At 53.8% G+C, this 18,247-nt stretch overlaps 4 protein-coding genes across 4 annotated transcripts; 2 read left to right on the top strand and 2 right to left on the bottom strand.

Annotated features, from left to right (window-relative positions):
- Positions 1-1,634: 1,634 nt before the first annotated feature.
- On the top strand, positions 1,635-8,198 carry NEUTE1DRAFT_123618 (1,3-beta-glucan synthase component GLS1; the record flags this gene model as incomplete). Its single annotated transcript, XM_009854667.1, has 3 exons — positions 1,635-1,810; positions 1,887-7,211; positions 7,276-8,198. 3 exons carry the CDS (start codon positions 1,635-1,637, stop codon positions 7,640-7,642), a joined length of 5,868 nt encoding a protein of 1,955 aa, XP_009852969.1.
- A 656-nt stretch (positions 8,199-8,854) lies between these two features.
- Positions 8,855-11,004, top strand: NEUTE1DRAFT_147718 (uncharacterized protein; the record flags this gene model as incomplete). The annotated part of the gene is made up of 4 exons (XM_009854666.1): positions 8,855-9,085; positions 9,154-9,254; positions 9,334-10,342; positions 10,398-11,004. 4 exons carry the CDS (start codon positions 8,855-8,857, stop codon positions 10,620-10,622), a joined length of 1,566 nt encoding a protein of 521 aa, XP_009852968.1.
- Positions 11,005-11,468: 464 nt separating this feature from the next.
- On the bottom strand, positions 11,469-13,216 carry NEUTE1DRAFT_102550 (uncharacterized protein; the record flags this gene model as incomplete). The annotated part of the gene is made up of 2 exons (XM_009854665.1): positions 11,469-13,027; positions 13,129-13,216. 2 exons carry the CDS (start codon positions 13,214-13,216, stop codon positions 11,469-11,471), a joined length of 1,647 nt encoding a protein of 548 aa, XP_009852967.1.
- A 792-nt stretch (positions 13,217-14,008) lies between these two features.
- NEUTE1DRAFT_130968 (uncharacterized protein) lies at positions 14,009-17,907 on the bottom strand (the record flags this gene model as incomplete). Its single annotated transcript, XM_009854664.1, has 3 exons — positions 14,009-17,333; positions 17,370-17,429; positions 17,813-17,907. The coding sequence occupies 3 exons, from the start codon at positions 17,905-17,907 to the stop codon at positions 14,333-14,335; spliced, it is 3,156 nt and encodes a 1,051-aa protein (XP_009852966.1).
- Between the last annotated feature and the right edge of the window lie 340 nt (positions 17,908-18,247).

Genomic DNA, 18,247 nt, shown 5'->3' with positions numbered 1-18,247 from the left:
AAACTCTGACAGCGCTTTATGGTTCTTCGTTCGTTCTCTCGCGTCGCCCTCTTTGGAGCTTCGGTTCTTTTTCAAACACTCCCATCAGTATCTAACTGGGCACCTGGGGTACCAGAATTGCGGGAGTGAAAGACGCTACTAGGTCAGTAAAAATGGAAGAAAGAAGCAGGCAATGCACGGTGGGAATCCACAAGGACACAAACGGTTCCCCCTCCCCCTTCCACCTCACTTCCTTCGTTCCCCCTTGCCGGGTGCCACATTTCCCATTTTCCACGATCCCTGCCAAACAGTGCTCCCCCTGAACAGCGTCGATGAAGCGAGCGATGCAGCGACCAGTCAGAGACGCCGATGCCTTTTCGTCCAGTCCACTGCTGCCCACCCGCGGGCCTGTTGCAACCACTGAGGTTCTACCCTGCTGTCGGGACGGTCAGGTCCTGCCGTGAAGTAGGTGTGGTGACTGACTGACGAAACGCGTTGCTGGACGAGGCCGGATGGGTCATTGAGGGATGGATGGATCCCGCTGCAATTGCCTGGAAACTCCCAGCAGCCGGAGGTATCAGGTGTGGCAGACACACAACACCCACGACGGGCACTGGATCTTCCATGTTCCAGCGCAGTCCCAGTCCATCCCAGTCGCTGCCTCCTTTTTTTTTTTTTGCTTTCGCTTTCCATCCACGCACCTTTCCACACACTGCCCTTCCATTTCCATTCCCACCTGCCTGGCATCCACTTTTCCTTATCCCACCCACTCCCACTCCCATTCCCACTTCTCTTGCTCCAGTCCTCCCCCCCCCTCCCCCTTCCCGGCTTCCGCCTTCTTCAACCAACGACACTAGTAGTGTACCAGGACTCCTGTCAGCTTGTTGACTTTCCACTTCGTTTGATTTTTTACCTTCCCCCCCTCTCCCTCCTCTCTTTCCCCTTTCTCCCTTCTTCCCTTTACACTCGCTCACCGGCAACTTTCTGTCACTCGCCTCCTCCCTTCCCCTCATCGCTCGTTCCGTCGCGCGATTGATTGATTTTCCCAGGAGGCCTGCGTCGTTGGCATTTGCCCACCGCCAAGTCACCGCGCCAATCGTTTTGTTTGCAGAGAAGAAAAGCAGAGCGGGTAGTTTGGAAAGGAAAAAAAAAAGAGAAGAAATAATAAATCATTCGGTTCGACTCGTTATCGCTGCTCATCGACAAAACAACGCTTAGAATTGCAAGCCCGACGCCCACCGCAGCACTACTGCCTGCAGCAGCAGACAGTCAACGCCAGCACCACCTGCCTGCGCCCCTGGGCTACACCGGTTCACGACACCGATAGACGGCTCTTCAGCACCCACCGCTCACCATCATCAAACAACACCAGGAAGGAGCTGCATTGATTGCAGTGGCCCGCCACTTCTGCTATTTCTACGCATACCAGCTTTAGTAATCGTCGTTGCTGTTGTCGCTTTGCTGCTGCATTATCGCAAGCACCACTCGGCAACAATTCCCAGTTTTTGGTCCAAACGTTAATTATCCCATTCCTTGATTCGTTGTCTCCCATGCGCTTCTGATCAGGTAAGTTGTCCAAAATTCGACCCGCCACAGCCCATATTATATATTCTTTCAATCCGCTGACCTGTCCCGCCCAGCTTTAATTGCCCAATATGTCGGGATACCCTCAGCAAGGCGGCGGAGGCCATCACGATGATGGCTACGGCCATGCTCCCAACGCAAATGGAAATGGTGACGCGTATTACAACGACGATCAGCAGTACTATGATAACCGTAATGGAGGACACGCTGCCGGCGGTCAGCATGGCGAAGGTTACTATGATGAGTCGTATGTTCCCCAAATCTTGCTCTCTTCCCCCTTTTTTTTTGAACGCCTGCGACTGACGCTTTGTCCTGTCTTGCAGCGGCTACTATAACGCCGACCCAAACAACCCGTACCACCAGGATGGTGGTTATTACGACAACCATGAAGGGTTTCAGGAGGGTTACGACAACGGCTACTACGACCAGCATGGCTACGACCAGGCCGGCGGCTATCGAGACAACCATGCCGCTCGTGGCTCTGAGGAGGATTCCGAGACCTTTAGCGATTTCACCATGAGGTCCGACATGGCCCGTGCCGCCGAGATGGACTACTATGGCCGTGGCGATGAGCGCTACGACAGTCAGTATGGCGACCAGGGCGGTGCCCGGGGTTATCGCCCTCCTTCCTCGCAGATCTCGTACGGCGGAAACCGCTCGTCTGGCGCGTCGACACCAAACTACGGCATGGACTACGGTAACGTTCTTCCTGCCGGCCAGCGCTCCAAGGAACCGTATCCCGCCTGGACGTCGGATGCCCAAATCCCCCTCTCGAAGGAGGAGGTGGAGGACATCTTTTTGGATCTCTGCGCAAAGTTCGGTTTCCAGCGTGACAGCATGCGCAACATGTACGACCATCTCATGACGCTTCTCGACTCCCGTGCTTCTCGTATGACTCCCAACCAGGCTCTTCTCTCGCTCCATGCCGACTACATCGGTGGCGACAACGCAAACTACCGCAAGTGGTACTTCGCTGCCCATCTGGATCTGGACGATGCCGTCGGTTTCGCCAACATCAAGGGCAAGAAGGGCAACCTGAAGCGCACCAAGAAAAAGGCCAAGGGTGACGAGCCCCAAAACGAAGCCGAGATCCTTCAAGAGCTGGAGGGTGATGATTCGTTGGAGGCGGCCGAGTTCCGTTGGAAGACTCGCATGAACAGGATGTCGCAGCATGACCGTGTGCGACAGCTTGCCCTTTATCTCCTGATTTGGGGCGAAGCCAACCAGGTCCGCTTCATGCCCGAGTGTCTGTGCTTCCTCTTCAAGTGCGCCGATGACTATCTCAACTCGCCCGCGTGCCAAAACATGGTCGAGCCCGTTGAGGAGTTCACCTTCCTCAACAACGTCATCACCCCGCTGTATCGCTACTGCCGCGATCAGGGTTACGAGATCTACGAAGGTGTCTACGTCCGTCGCGAAAGAGATCACGAGCAGATTATCGGTTATGATGACTGCAACCAGCTCTTCTGGTATCCCGAAGGTATCAACCGTATCGTTCTTGAGGACAAGAGCAAGCTGGTGGACGTCCCTCCCGCTGAGCGTTATCTCAAGCTCAAGGATGTCAACTGGAAGAAGTGCTTCTTCAAGACCTACAGGGAGACACGCTCGTGGTTCCACATGCTTGTCAACTTCAACCGTATCTGGATCATTCACTTGACCATGTTCTGGTTCTACACTGCCTACAACATGCCTACCATCATCACTCCCATGTACGAACAGCAGGTTAACCAGTCACCTCCCAAGGCTGCCATGTGGTCCTTTGTCGGTTTCGGTGGTGCTGTCGCTTCGCTGATCAACTTTGGAGCAACTCTGGCAGAATGGGCCTATGTTCCTCGCAGATGGTCTGGTGCGCAGCATCTGTCCAAGCGAATGCTGTTCATGGTCTTCGTCCTCATCATCAACTTGGCTCCTGGTGTCTATGTCTTCCTTCCGGGCCTGTCAGGCCAGGCTCTGATTGATCATCAGAACAGCACCCCTGTCTATATCGTCGGCATCGTTCACTTCTTTATCGCTCTCGTCACCTTCTTGTTCTTTGCCGTGATGCCTCTGGGTGGTCTCTTCGGCAGTTACCTCACCAAGAACTCACGCAAGTACGTCGCCAGTCAGACATTTACTGCCAGCTGGCCTCGCCTCAACGGTCATGACATGGCCATGTCGTTTGGTCTGTGGGTTGTGGTTTTCGGCGCCAAGTTCGGAGAGTCGTACGTGTATTTGACACTGTCGATTCGTGACCCAATTCGTTACATTGGTCTTATGGATACCAGGTCATGTCTTGGAGACTCGATTTTGAAGACGTATCTCTGCCCGTACCAGCCGCAAATCACGATGGGTCTGATGATCTTCACTGGTATGATCTTCTTCTTCCTCGATACGTATCTGTGGTACGTCTTGATCAACTCCGTCTTCTCGGTCGCCAGAGCTTTCTACCTTGGTTCCTCGATCTGGACTCCTTGGAGAAACGTCTACGCTCGCTTGCCCAAGCGTATCTACTCCAAGGTTCTCGCCACTACGGACATGGAGATCAAGTACAAGCCCAAGGTCCTCATCTCCCAGATCTGGAATGCTATCGTCATCTCCATGTACCGCGAGCACCTTCTGGCCATTGATCACGTCCAGAAGCTCCTCTACCACCAGGTGCCCTCTGAGCAGGAAGGCAAGCGTACTCTGCGTGCCCCCACTTTCTTCGTTTCCCAGGAAGACCAGTCTTTCAAGACCGAGTTCTTCCCTCAGTACAGCGAAGCCGAGCGCAGAATTTCCTTCTTCGCCCAGTCGCTCTCTACTCCCATCCCCGAGCCCCTCCCTGTTGACAACATGCCTACCTTCACTGTCATGATTCCTCACTACAGCGAAAAGATTCTTCTTTCTCTGCGTGAAATCATTCGTGAAGATGAGCCCTACTCGCGTGTCACTCTCCTGGAATACCTCAAGCAGCTCCATCCCCACGAATGGGACTGCTTCGTTAAGGACACCAAGATTCTCGCGGATGAGACCTCGCAGTTCAACGGCGAGACTGAGAAGGAGAAGGAAAAGGAGAAGGAGAAGGAGACCGTCAAGAGCAAGATCGACGATCTTCCCTTCTACTGCATCGGTTTCAAGTCCTCGGCACCCGAGTATACCCTCAGAACCCGTATTTGGGCCTCGCTTCGCTTCCAGACCTTGTACCGTACCGTCTCGGGTTTCATGAACTACGCTCGTGCCATTAAGCTTCTCTACCGTGTCGAGAACCCCGAAGTCGTCCAGATGTTTGGCGGTAACTCCGACAAGCTCGAGCGTGAGCTGGAGCGCATGGCTCGTCGCAAGTTCAAGCTCTGCATTTCCATGCAGCGTTTCGCCAAGTTCAAGAAGGAGGAAATGGAGAACGCCGAGTTCTTGTTGCGCGCTTACCCCGATCTCCAAATCGCCTACCTTGACGAAGAGCCTCCTCTTGCCGAAGGTGAGGAGCCTCGTCTGTACTCTGCTCTCATCGACGGTCACTCTGAGATCATGGAGAACGGTTCGCGCCGGCCCAAGTTCCGTATCCAGCTTTCCGGAAACCCCATTCTCGGTGACGGAAAGTCCGACAACCAGAACCACGCCATCATCTTCTACCGCGGCGAGTACATCCAGCTTATCGATGCCAACCAAGACAACTATCTCGAGGAGTGCCTTAAGATCCGCAGCGTATTGGCCGAGTTCGAGGAGATGAAGACCGACAACCTTTCGCCCTACACTCCCGGTGTCAAGAACGAGGTCCGCCACCCTGTTGCCATTCTCGGTGCTCGTGAGTACATTTTCTCCGAGAACATTGGTATCCTCGGTGATATTGCCGCCGGTAAGGAACAGACATTCGGTACGCTCTTCGCCAGAACCTTGGCCCAGATTGGTGGCAAGCTCCATTACGGTCATCCTGATTTCCTCAACGGTATCTTCATGACTACCCGTGGTGGTGTCTCCAAGGCTCAAAAGGGTTTGCATCTGAACGAGGATATTTACGCTGGTATGAACGCTCTTCTGCGTGGTGGCCGCATCAAGCACTGCGATTACTACCAGTGTGGTAAGGGTCGTGATTTGGGTTTCGGCTCCATTCTCAACTTCACCACCAAGATTGGAACTGGTATGGGTGAGCAGCTGCTCTCTCGCGAGTACCACTACCTTGGAACTCAGCTCCCCATCGATCGTTTCCTGTCCTTCTACTACGCCCATCCCGGTTTCCACTTGAACAACATGTTCATTATGCTCTCGGTCCAGCTCTTCATGCTTTGCTGCGTTAACATCGGCGTACTGCGTCATGAGACGATCCGCTGCGAGTATAACCGCGAGGTTCCCATTACCGATGCCCTCTTCCCCACCGGCTGCTCCAACACCGACGCTCTTCTGGACTGGGTTTACCGCTGTGTTCTCTCGATTATCTTCGTCTTGTTCCTTGCCTTCGTTCCCCTGATAGTCCAGGAGATGATGGAGAAGGGTGTGATCCGCTCTGCGACTCGTTTCATCAAGCAGATCCTTTCGCTCTCGCCCTTCTTCGAAGTGTTCGTCTGTCAGATCTACGCCAACTCTGTCCAGCAAGATTTGTCCTTCGGTGGTGCCAGGTATATCGGTACCGGTCGTGGTTTCGCCACCGCGCGTATTCCCTTTGGTGTTCTCTACTCCCGTTTCGCCGGTCCTTCGATCTACTTCGGAGCCAGATTGGTCATGATGTTGCTCTTTGCCTGCCTGACTGTCTGGCACGCTGCCCTGATCTACTTCTGGATCTCGCTCATGGCCTTGGTCATCTCGCCCTTCCTCTACAACCCTCACCAGTTCTCTTGGGGCGATTTCTTCATCGACTACCGCGAGTATCTCCGCTGGCTCTCGCGTGGTAACTCTCGCTCGCACGCCTCGTCTTGGATCACCTTCTGCCGTCTCTCGCGTATTCGAATCACTGGTTTCAAGCGCAAGATTATCGGAGACCCGTCGAGCAAGCTTTCGGGCGATGTTGCCAGGGCTGCCATCACCAACCTGTTCTGGTCCGAGATGCTTACCCCCTTCATCCTTGTCTGCTTGACGACCATTCCGTACCTGTTCATCAACGCGCAGACTGGTGTCAAGGGCGATTTTGGACCCCATGCCAACGACGATAGCATCCAGCCTACCGCCGCCTTGATCCGTCTCTTGGTTGTCACGTTTGCGCCCATGGCTGTCAACGCCGGTGTCCTTGGTGGCTTGTTCGGCATGGCCTGCTGCATGGGTCCTCTGTTGAGCATGTGCTGCAAGAAGTTTGGTAGTGTTCTGGCCGCCATTGCCCATGGTATGTCGGTCATTATCCTTTTGGTTATGTTCGAAGTCATGTTCGTCCTGCAGAACTTTGAGTTTACCCCTACGCTCCTCGGCATGATCGCCATGGTCTCGATTCAGCGCTTCATCATCAAGATGATTGTCTCGTTGGCCTTGACTCGTGAGTTCAAGACTGATACCTCCAACATTGCCTTCTGGACGGGCAAGTGGTACTCTATGGGCTGGCACTCGGTTTCGCAACCTGCTCGTGAGTGGCTTGCCAAGATCACGGAGCTCAGCATGTTTGGCGCCGACTTTATCCTTGGCCACCTGATTCTGTTCTCCATGTTCCCCGTCCTTATCATCCCCAAGGTCGATGTGCTCCACTCGGTCATTCTCTTCTGGCTCCGTCCAAGGTATGTCATTCCAACCTGTTCTGCGCTTTGTTTTGACTCTCTTGCTAACGCAATATCTTTGTAGCCGTCAAATTCGTGCCCCCATTTACTCGTTGAAGCAGACGAAGCTCAGGAGGAGACGTGTGATCCGCTATGCGATCCTCTACTTTGTCCTGCTTGTCATCTTTGTCGCCCTGATTGTTGGACCGATTGTGGCCGGCAAACAGCTTCCTACTGACACGCTCGACGTGGTCAACAGTTTTGGCGGTGGAAGCTTGATCCTCAGGCAGTACCCCTGGAAGCTGGGACCTTCTGGTGACAATGACGACACCAGAGGTCGCCTGGAGACGGGAACCAAGGCTACTAACTACTCTGGTGTCTGGACCCCGACGACAACATCGGACTATGTCGCCAAGGCTACTAGCAAGGCTGAAAGGAGGATGGCATTTTAAGATGAAGAAGCAAAAAAAGGGGAGAACTGGTATGGTAGCATAGGGTTAATTGGTTTGACACTCTAGTACCAGTTCTCTGGTGTTTTTTTTGTTTCGATATTTATTTTTGTTTTTGGGTTTTGCGTGGTTAGTAGCAACGGAAATCATGAATTGTGGTGTAAAACTCGGTCGAATGGTGTGTGTGTGTGAGAAAGAGGTCTAGTGTATTCGGTGTTGACATATCTATGTTTGTTTCTTCCCTCTGTTCCCTCATCTTGCTCCTTGAGTAGCTACACCTGGACTGCAATGGGGCAAAATCTTTACATATGGATGAGCGTGACAGTAGCGAAGAAACGGGGATTGGGTTCGGCGACGGTGGGTGGCGGCTGCGGTTCAAAGGCATGATGATACACACGGCTTTTCTAGACTTGTCTTTGTCTTCTTGACACACTTTCATTCTGCACGCACACTGGGTTGTGTTCTTTTCTAGTACCTTTTTTACTCATGTTATATCTAGTCTGGCGGAGATTCTACACTTAGTACTACTAGTATTAGAGCGAAACCCTTTCCTGTTGCACTACACACTTGCACTTCCTAGCTCGTGACCTTATACATTGTTTAACGTGGGGACGTATGTTATTGTGGGCTGGTGGTGTTGTTGTGAACAATCGATTCGAGGCAGACTCGGTGGTGGGGGCGGTTTGAGCCGAGATCCGATGTTTAAACCGTATTGATTGGTCAACTGGACAGTTACCCCTGAGCTTCTGCAGCACCTGAAAAATCCAAAGGTAAGCAAGGGTGATTGGCTCTTGGAGCGTCCAGGCTTAGGGACCTTTGGTGCTGAATGGGCCTGTGTATGATGGTGGTGCCTCTACACAGCAGCTACTGGAACACTCCGAAGGGTCCGACACGTGGATTTCTTGACCGCCCAACTTCTCCGATTACTTGTGGGCAAGATAGAGACAGACAGCTTGGTCGTTTCTGCTTCCTCTCCCGTGAACCTTTCTCCACATACTACGTACGACGGAGACGAGAGATCATCGAGGTTCCCCAGCGGTACCTCTCTCGTTCTCGGTCGACGATTACTAGAGGGACGCAGCCGGCACGCGCATCATCCGATTCCCACCCAGTCCGCCAGCCGCATCGCACACCTCGAGCGCCATCCTTTGATCGCATCGCGTCGCATCCAACGAGCCACCAACTTGAGGCTACCAGACGAAAGAACGAGACAAGATGGAGCTCCAAGAACTCCAAACCCACCTGACCGAATGGCTCAACGAAGCCATCACGGCCTTCCAAAAGGTGCCGGGGTCCGCAGTCCTGATCCGCTATGTCAGGTCATCGTACCAGAACGATCCGGTGCGCTCGGCTATCGAGCTGGTCCTGGTCATCTTCTTCATCAGATACCTTATGGCGCCGGCCTACTCGACTTCGAAGCAGAACTTTATCAAGTTGACTGACGATGTGAGTTCCACACGGGGGATAAGGCGTTAAAGAGAGGGAGGACCAAGTGCTGATGCTGGGACAAACAGGAAATCGATGAGCTCGTTGACGAATGGACCCCCGAGCCTCTCGTGCCGAACATGACCGTCCTCGAGGAGATGGAGTCCGAGAAGTTGCCAATCATTGTTGGGTAAGATTTTCTCCTATCGATGCTCACAAACCAGAAGAAGGAGAAGACCCAATGTGCTTACACAAAGTCGCAAACACAGCGCAACCGGCCCCAAATCCAAGCTCGCCAATGGCCGCACCGTCACCAACCTCGCCTCGTACAACTTCTACAACCTCAACGCCAACGAGCAAATCAAAGAAAAAGCCATCCAGACCCTTCGCACCTACGGCGTCGGCCCCTGCGGCCCGCCCCAGTTCTACGGCACCCAGGACGTGCACATGCGCGCCGAGGCCGACATTGCCAACTACATTGGTACCGAAGGCTGCATCGTGTACGCGCAAGCCTTCTCCACCATCTCGTCCGTGATCCCGGCCTTTTGCAAGCGTGGCGACATCATTGTGGCCGACCGGGCCGTCAACTACTCGATCCGGCGCGGCCTCGAGATCTCGCGCTCCAACATTCGGTGGTACGCGCACAACGACCTGGACGACCTCGAGCGCGTCATGGCCAAGGTGGTGGCCGAGCAGGCCCGCACCAAGAAGCTGACGCGCCGCTTTCTCGTGACCGAGGCCCTGTTCGAGACCACGGGCGAGATGAACGACCTGCCCCGCCTGATCGAGCTCAAGGAGAAGTACAAGTTCCGCATCATGCTGGACGAGACGTGGTCGTTTGGCGTCCTGGGCCGGACCGGCCGCGGCCTGACCGAGGCGCAGAACGTCGACCCTACCCAGGTGGACATGATTGTTGGCTCGCTCGCTGGTCCCCTCTGTGCCGGCGGCGGGTTCTGTGCGGGACCCAAGGACGTGGTGGAGCATCAGCGCTTGACGGCCGCGAGTTATACGTTTTCGGCCGCGTTGCCGGCTATGTTGGCCATCATCGCCAGCGAGAGCTTGCACGTCATTCAGGAGAACCCCGACGCGACGTTGGGCGTGTGCAGGGAGAATATCCGGTTGATGAGGGCGCAGTTGGATCCCAAGAGTGATTGGGTGATTTGCACCAGCGCGCCCGAGAATCCGATTTTGCTGTTGGTGCTGAAGCCGCAGGTGGTGGAAGCGAGGAGGCTGACGGCGGAGGATCAGGAGCGTTTGCTGCAGGAGGTTGCTGATGAGGTATGTTTTTTGTTTTCCTTCTTTTCCCCATATGATAATACTAACAAAACGACAGTGCCTCGCAAACAACATCCTCGTCACTCGCCTCAAGGGCGGTCCCATCACCACCCACATGGGCCTCAAGGACAACGTCTACACCGCCACCCCGGCCCTCAAGGTCTGCGTCACTTCTGGCCTGTCTAAGAAGGAGACGGAGAAGGCCGGCATTGCGATTCGTCACGCCATCACCAAGGTCATGACCAAGAAGGGGAATAACAAGTTGGGTGTTCCTACTGCTTAGTTGAAGAGCTGGTAGACTTCTTCCTGCACTTACTTGTTCCCTTTCTTTCTTTGTTTGTCTAGTTCCACACTATGTTGCTGTAAAAACACTTTATGGATTATTTCCCACAGCAGCCACGTTGAGATAATCCATAAAGACAGCGAAAGGGGGTTATGGAGGTTAGAAGACGGGATATGGGCTTGTAGGCTTTATGAAATGGAATGGGGGGACAAAAAAGTAAAATGAATGGTGTGAAATGACATGAATATGAATTGGATGATGGGCTGGAAGAAAAGGCCGGGAAGCAATGGCGGAGGGTAGAAGGATGGATGGATGCTACGATAGACCAAGATAGATAGTTAATACGTAATGTGATGATGTGAATGGTATTGGATACACTACCACTACATAGCCTCGGCGTCGAGTGAAACTGTTAAATTGCGGTATATATAAGATCTTGGGTGGAAGAAGTATTATTCTGCTTGTTATCATTCCCCCCTATGAAGCCTGCCTGGTAACCATTATCCTAAGTACCTTCAGTCTTGCCTATCACATATCTCTCTCATCTACACCTGATGAGTCCAATGTCCTCCCCCTCTCTAATACCTAGATACCCATGATTGATCCCAAGCCAAATATTCGTAACTCGTAAACCGTCCAAGAAATCCACCCAACAAAATGATATATAAATAAATAAGTAGACGTAGAAAGTAGAAGAGGACCCAGACCATCGACCTCACCAAGAAAAACCGAGAAACAAAAACTGTAGAACGATAGGTAGCCCCCCACATAACGCCCAACATAGCCAACAAGAGGATATACATAGCCAACAAGAACATAAAAAATGAAGAAAAGAAAAGGAAGAAATCAACGATCATGTATCCCCCAAAACTGCTCCGCATAAAACGTGCCCTTATCCGCCTTCTTCCACTCATCATCAAACGCCGTAAACAAGTACAGCTCAAAATCTCCATCGTCTCCAACAAACCCCCTCTGGCTTCCCTCTCTCCAAGCCTTCATCACGCCCTCCACCGCCGTCTTTTGTTCCCATCGTCCGGGAACCGCCCGGTAATTTGCATTTCCCTGCTTGGGCCATCCCGTTTCGGTAACCACCACCCTTTTTTTCCGTCGTTCCCCTCCCTTATCCCCTTTCCCTTGATTTGGGTCAGTCCCCTGAGACAGGTCATTCCCCTGGGCCTGGGCCTGGGCCTGGGTCTTGGGATTGATAACCTCCCTCAAATTCATCACCTGCCTCCTGACAAACTCCCCCGCCCGCTCCGCCTCCGTATGCGCATCAAAAAACGGATGGACATTCACCGCGCAGTAATCCACCTCGGAACTACTACACAGTTCAGGATGTTGTAAAACAGCAACGAAAGTATCGACAGTGACTACAGGACCACGGTATCCCTCCCTTCGCAATACCTTCCTTACTGTACGCACAGCCGCCAACACTTGCGCGGGGGTGGCTTGGCCGTTGTTGACGAGCTCGTTGCCGACGGAGATGGTGTCAATCATGTTGGTCCAGACGTCGTCCACAGATATTTTTTCAGTGACGGCGAAGGTCTGCACGTCTTTGATCAAGGTGGTGAGTTGCGAGGAGAGGTCGGATAGAGAAAAGATGCCGAGGAAGAGTTTTAAAGGGGGAGAGGAGACGGAGGAGGCGGCGCGGAGGGTGTGCAGGACTTGGGAGCAGTCGACGCCGTAGATGCGGACGGAGGAGTAGAGACGCGTTTGGGCGATTATGGCGAAGTCGGAGGTGATGTTGGCGGGGGAGCGGCAGCCTGTTAGGTCGTAGGGGGCGTAGGTTATGCCGGGGAGACGTTGGGGGAGGAAGCCGGGGTGGGTGAAGGTGGTGGTGGTGGTGGTGGTGGTGGTGGTGTCGGGGAGGATTGTTGGTGTGTCGTCGTTGGTTGATGGAGGCGTGTTTGTGAGCTTGGTGTGCTTGATGGGTTTGATGAGTTTTTGGTTTGCCTTGTTGAATGAAAGGTAGGAGGAGCGGTTGGTGCGTTTGGTTTTTGGTTTGAGGGTTGTGATGACTGCCGGGGATGAAGATGAAGACGAGGATGCCGATGATGAGGTTGATGAGGAAGAGGGCGTTGCTGGTGAGACTATGGGGATGGTGTTGGTCTCTGTGCTGACCGTTTGTGCGTTCTCGTCCGTGTAGATGGCCACCTCTTCAACCTCGATGTCTGTTCCTGTCACTGCGGTGTCGGCTTGGTCGGTGGAGGCATCTCCTCTTGCCGCCAATATCACACCCTCAGCCTCAATACTCTGCCCTGTACCGGTGGATGGTGTTTGGAGTTCTGGCGTAGATTTCCTTCCATCATTCTCGAAATCTGCTATAGCCTTTGGTGCGGTGTCGTCCACGTGGAGAGGAATATCCACCAGCCGCGAAGGTTGATAGCGGGTACGAACGTGACGAACTTGTTGATCAACATCGTAGGGACGATCTCCTAATCCTAGGTTTCCTAGTCAGCCAATCGCTACCCTGTCTTTGGTTTCCTTGTAGAGTTGGGCGACTTACTATCGTTTCCAGCTAACGGAACACACAAAATACGTCCAAGAAGACTGGCGACGAGGACGAATCGAAATACTGGAATCAAAAGTTTCATCCTCAACAAAGTTGTCTTTTGTCCCTCTGCATAGGAGAATGGGTGGTAGAAAGCAATGACTGTCATACAAGTTGGCCGAGAACGAAACGAACGAGAGGCACGGTGACCGCTGGGGATATGTACAAGCCGGTTACTTGGTTAACAGGCCAGCTGTACCAACAACAAGAGAATCCAAAACGAAGGTTGTGAGACATGACGATGCACTGCGGCTGTCAGAGACGTAAGTAAGTGCAGTGAGAGGCAAAGTCAAAAGAAAAAGTGAAGCTGAGATCTAGAATCTTGGAGGAAAGAGAGGGATTACGTCATCTCAGGTTGATGATATATTTGAGTTGCTCCTGTCTCAGTTCGACTTCACCACCAATGAATGAACTTCCAGGGCCTTGGAAGACCAGACAACCCCCAGAGCTCTTCCTACAATTGAAGCCGGCGTAAATGGAAGCCGAGATGGTGCCATGCAGTGTACCTATTACTTCCGAGAAATGGAGGGGAGGAGCAGATGCTGCAAGCGACTCCAAATGGAACCTTGCCCTGAATATCGGATTCAAGTCCAATCAAATATAACTGGGTGTGATACCGAGACCATTACGCACCGGTGAAGTGTTGACCCTGGTTGTTGTTTTGTTGATGTTCCTCGTGGTGGTTATCAGTGGAATGCTGTAGGCCTACACATGTCTCCGATTGAGCCTTTGATTCCTCGTGCCTGGCAATCACTCATTGAATAAAAAAAGTCTCAGTCTCGTCAACAAAGGCCTACGTACCTCTGTCTATCTAGCAAGGGGGGAAATATTCAGTGATGATGAAGAGTGCAGTGCAGTGACTCAAGTCTTGAATTGGTGTGTGGTCCTATGGTAGTCAGCCACGTTCTCGCTGTCACTGACCCAGCAAGAGCAGAGTTGTCTCATGCCGCTTTCAGCGACACTGCATGACAAAAGAATAGAAAAAACACCAGTTAGGGCCCCCTTACCAGCGAGGCCATTTTATCCATCGTGATGAACTCACATTCGTATACACAATCAATTACAACCCAACCAAAATCCCAATTCACGCCGGCATTCCCATACCTGCTTCCCACACGTGCTTCCCATCACGATACCTTCCCATATCTCTCACCACCCCTCAAGCCCCAGCAACAACAGCCAAGCCCTCATAAATCTTCTTCTTAACCGCATAGAACGTGCCACCCACTTTCATGGCCGCATCCAACAATCCACCACTCGTCGTGCCCGGCATGGTATCACTCGGCAACCCCACGCTCTCCAACTCGATCCTGCCTCCCTGAGCTGTTGATTTGCGCACAACCACCACATCGTCAATCAACAGCGTTCCTTCTCCCCTGAACTCGGCCTTGTGGCCTGCGCTTAGCATGGCCCGACGCAAGTCGGCGAGACGTAGTTCGCCTACGTGTAGAGGTTGGGCGGCTTGTGAACGTAACGAGGAGGCCAGAGTTGGCGGGACGAGGTCCAGTGTGGGGAGGGAGGCGGTGGTGGGGGAGGTGTTGGTGCCGGCTTTTACCAGGGCGGTGGAAGTTGTTGGAGTTTCCGAAGAGTCTTCTAGTTTCTGGCGCTTTGCTGCATCGCCATCGCCATCGCCCACCTCGATCGGCTGGAATTTGCCTCCGGGGAGTAGCAGACCGGTGACAGTGACGATTCCCAGACCGCGCACGTTCTGCCATTTGAGGCCCTTGACGAGCGGGTCGGCTAGTTTCAGGACCCAGGCGTTGGTGTCGACCGAGGCGTCAACGGTTGTGCCCACTGCGGGGGTGAGCACCTCGATGGCGGACTCGGTACCAGTGGATTGGGCGGTGAGCAACTTCTTGACGTCCGAGGCCAGGGCCAAGGTCTCGTCTTTGCCGCCGGCGACGAGGACCAGCTTGCGCGGCTGGATGAGCGGGATGAGCATGGTCAAGCTGCGCTTATCGTGGAGGCCGCTGAAGTCAACAAAGGCAATCCGCAGACGGACGGGAATAGTTTCCTTGGTGACTACCAGCTTGGCGGGGCCGTTGAGGGTCTCGTCCTCTTCGTCTTCGAGATCGGAGAGGTCATCGCCCGCTGGGCCGTTCTCGGAAAAGGGAGCAGCGTCGGCTTCGCCTGCGGAAAGGCGACGGCGGTCGTGGTGGTGGGGACGTTTGTTGGGCCCCGCGCCGCCTCTGCCTCTGCCGGCGGTGCCGATGTCTTCCCACTTGCGCTTCTTGCCAAGGCCTTCGGGCTCTTGGTTGTTGGCGTTTACTTGGCCGGCTTCTTGGTTCTCGGCGTCTTCGCGTTCCTCAGCGCGGAGGTAGTCTTCGGGTCGGATGAGTTCGCCAAATTCGTCGGCACGTCTCCTACGCATGGCGACGGGGAACATGCGGTCTCTGCCCTTGGTGCCGCGGACATTGAAGTCGTAGACGTTTTCTTTCTTGATGAGGATGGTGACACCAAGGTCCTCGTCCCTCAATACTACCTTCTTACGACTTGCTTGGGCCATTGTGTTTGCGATATTTAGAGCCTTTCCTTGTTGCTCCGTATCGGAGCCTTCTGACTCGCTATCGGTGTCGGAATCAGCGTCGTCAAGGACGTCTCCCGGTGCTTCTAATAGATTGGTGCCACCGCTCTGTAGGGTAGCTTGTAGCTGCCGTTGGGTTGCCAGCCATTGTTGATACACGTTCAGCTCATCACCTTCAAGCCCCTTTCGTTCGGCGGTTTCAATCTCCAACTCGCGGTTACCGGCATAGACCTGCTCGAATGTGTCACCGTTGCTTGTGCGTTCTGTCGCCACACCGTCCCTCCTCTCTTTCCACCACTCCCATAGTGTCCTCGAAATAGATGGTTTTTGGTTCGGCTCCAAGTTGGGCTTTTCCGTTAGAATGACCAAGTTGCGCGCATCAGCGGCAATGGACTTGAGGATATCCTTGGAGAAACCCCAGTCCAGGCTCGTGTCGCTGGCGAGAATAACCTTGGCTCTTGGTTCGGCATCGTCCGACTGTTGCAGGATCTTGTCGATCTGTGCCTTGCGCTCAAGTAGCCTCAAGTATTTGAAGTCGAATGGTCCTGGCCCTGTCTGGTGATTACCCTCATCCCTCCTGTTATTCCTCCTCGATTCATCCGCAAAGGCTTCAAACTCTCTGATGATGCTGTCGTCCATCCACTCCAGCATACTCCTGGCATTCTTCATGGTGCTGCTGATGGTGCGTCCGGCAAGGAACAGCTTGGCGGATTTGAAGACGTCATTGTCCTTGGCGACCTCTTTTCTCCAGGCGTGCTCGAGAAGGTATGATAGCTCTAATACTCTGGCGCTCGAGTCGACGGGGATAAGGACGGTACCACCTCTGGCAATACACAGCTTGATTGACTCCATAAGTTGTTCATCACGCTTGGCACGCGGTAGGGCGGCGTCTGGAGTACGACTGCTGCATACTAGGGCGGTTGGCTTGCGCAGCTGCTCAATCACCTGTGTACCTCCGGCACCACCATGGTTTCCACCTAACCAAGCAGCGCCGGCAAACACGTTCTCACGGGCCTGGTTCCAGTCGACGGCGTAGACAATCGACTCCAAGCCATGCTGAATGTGCCATATGGTTCCTCCGAGGGTGCGGCCCGAGTTGTAGGCGGTAATGGTGAGTCCGTTCAGAGGCGGGGAGAAGGGCGACGGCAGCGGTTGATGTGGCTGAGAGTACTTTAAAGGCTGGATTAGAGAGAAGTACTTTGTGATCTCCTCGGGAGTGGGTGGCTGGAGGAGGAAGGTGTTTTCGGCGGAGGCGGCCTGGGAGTATCCCGAGGCATACGACACTTCGGCGAGCGAGGCCGATGATATGGTGGTGGCAGCCAGGGGTGTCGAGGCATAGAGATCCTGCGTCAGGGTACGGCCGAGATCAATGACGGGGCGCGTCGCATAGACGGGAATGCGCTGGAAGGGTGGGAAGTGCTTGCAGCAGTGGGCGTAGGCGGCCAGATGGGGGACGGTGGCGTGGGTGAGGAGGATGAGGGACAGAGTCGGTGCTTGTTTGCCGAGCTCCTTGAGCTTTTCGACGTCAAAGGTCTCGTCCCAGCCGACATCGATGAGGATCTTGACGCCGCCGTCGAGCTCCAGCAGCGACTGGGAGGCTGACGAGTCGGAGAGGGCGCCCTGGAGAGGGCAGAAGCTGAACATTGTTTGTTTGATTTTGTTGTCGAACTACCTGTGATGGTAAGCGTGGGAGTCGCCCAAGAACTCCATCAGACCGGGGGTGGGTGTCCGACTGGAATGATGTAGTATGGAAATGTGATGATGTTTTGTTAGTGGAGTTTGTTGTTTCGCGACGGGACGTTGAAGTGCAAGAGGCTCTGTTGACCCATGCTGGATTGGCGGTTTACAGAGATGCGGTTACAGGGCCCAATTGGACCATTCAGGGGGGGTTCCTAGGTAGTGCAGCACTAAGTAGAGGTAGAGGTACCTCTTGAATGGAAAATAGGTCACAGCTGGCTGCCAAGTGCCGATGTGATTGGCTGACAGCCGGCAAAGCTTCCTCAAACCAAAGGCGTTGTCGGACCTGCATTCCCTTGCTTCCACTTCTAGTGTACCTACCTACTTCCAGGGGCAGCTTGGGGGGCACATGCGCTGTTGTTCAGTGGACTGACACACCCGGCGATTGACACGGCAGCATCGCGGCCCCACTTTTGGCTGGGCCCCGGGCTGCCTTGCGCATGGAAACGAGAAAAGGACAGCTCGACATCCATGGTGACACTGGACTGGAGCGGTCCCGATAGAGCCAGATAACCTCCACCGGGGGAAGCAACCACTGTCGCCCAGTTTATATCCTCTGCCACTCCGATCCCCAGGCCTCAACCACTAACAACAAACTTCCACTTCCATGTACCTTAGTATGCGGTGATGCTTCGACGACATAGACACATCTGCTGCTGGGCATGATCAACAACAACAACAAAAACAAACTCCGATAACGACCGTCCTTCCGCTTTTTGCTCTTCCCGGCCTTGACCACGACCCCGACCCGACCGATCTCGATCAAGCTCCCTCGTCCGAGAGCAGCCCCCCTATCTTCCATAATACCGTAGC

The sequence above is a fragment of the Neurospora tetrasperma genome, assembly GCF_000213175.1.
Source record: "Neurospora tetrasperma FGSC 2508 unplaced genomic scaffold NEUTE1scaffold_5, whole genome shotgun sequence".
Classification (NCBI taxonomy): domain Eukaryota; kingdom Fungi; phylum Ascomycota; class Sordariomycetes; order Sordariales; family Sordariaceae; genus Neurospora; species Neurospora tetrasperma.
This window is presented reverse-complemented; position numbering and strand designations above follow the sequence as displayed.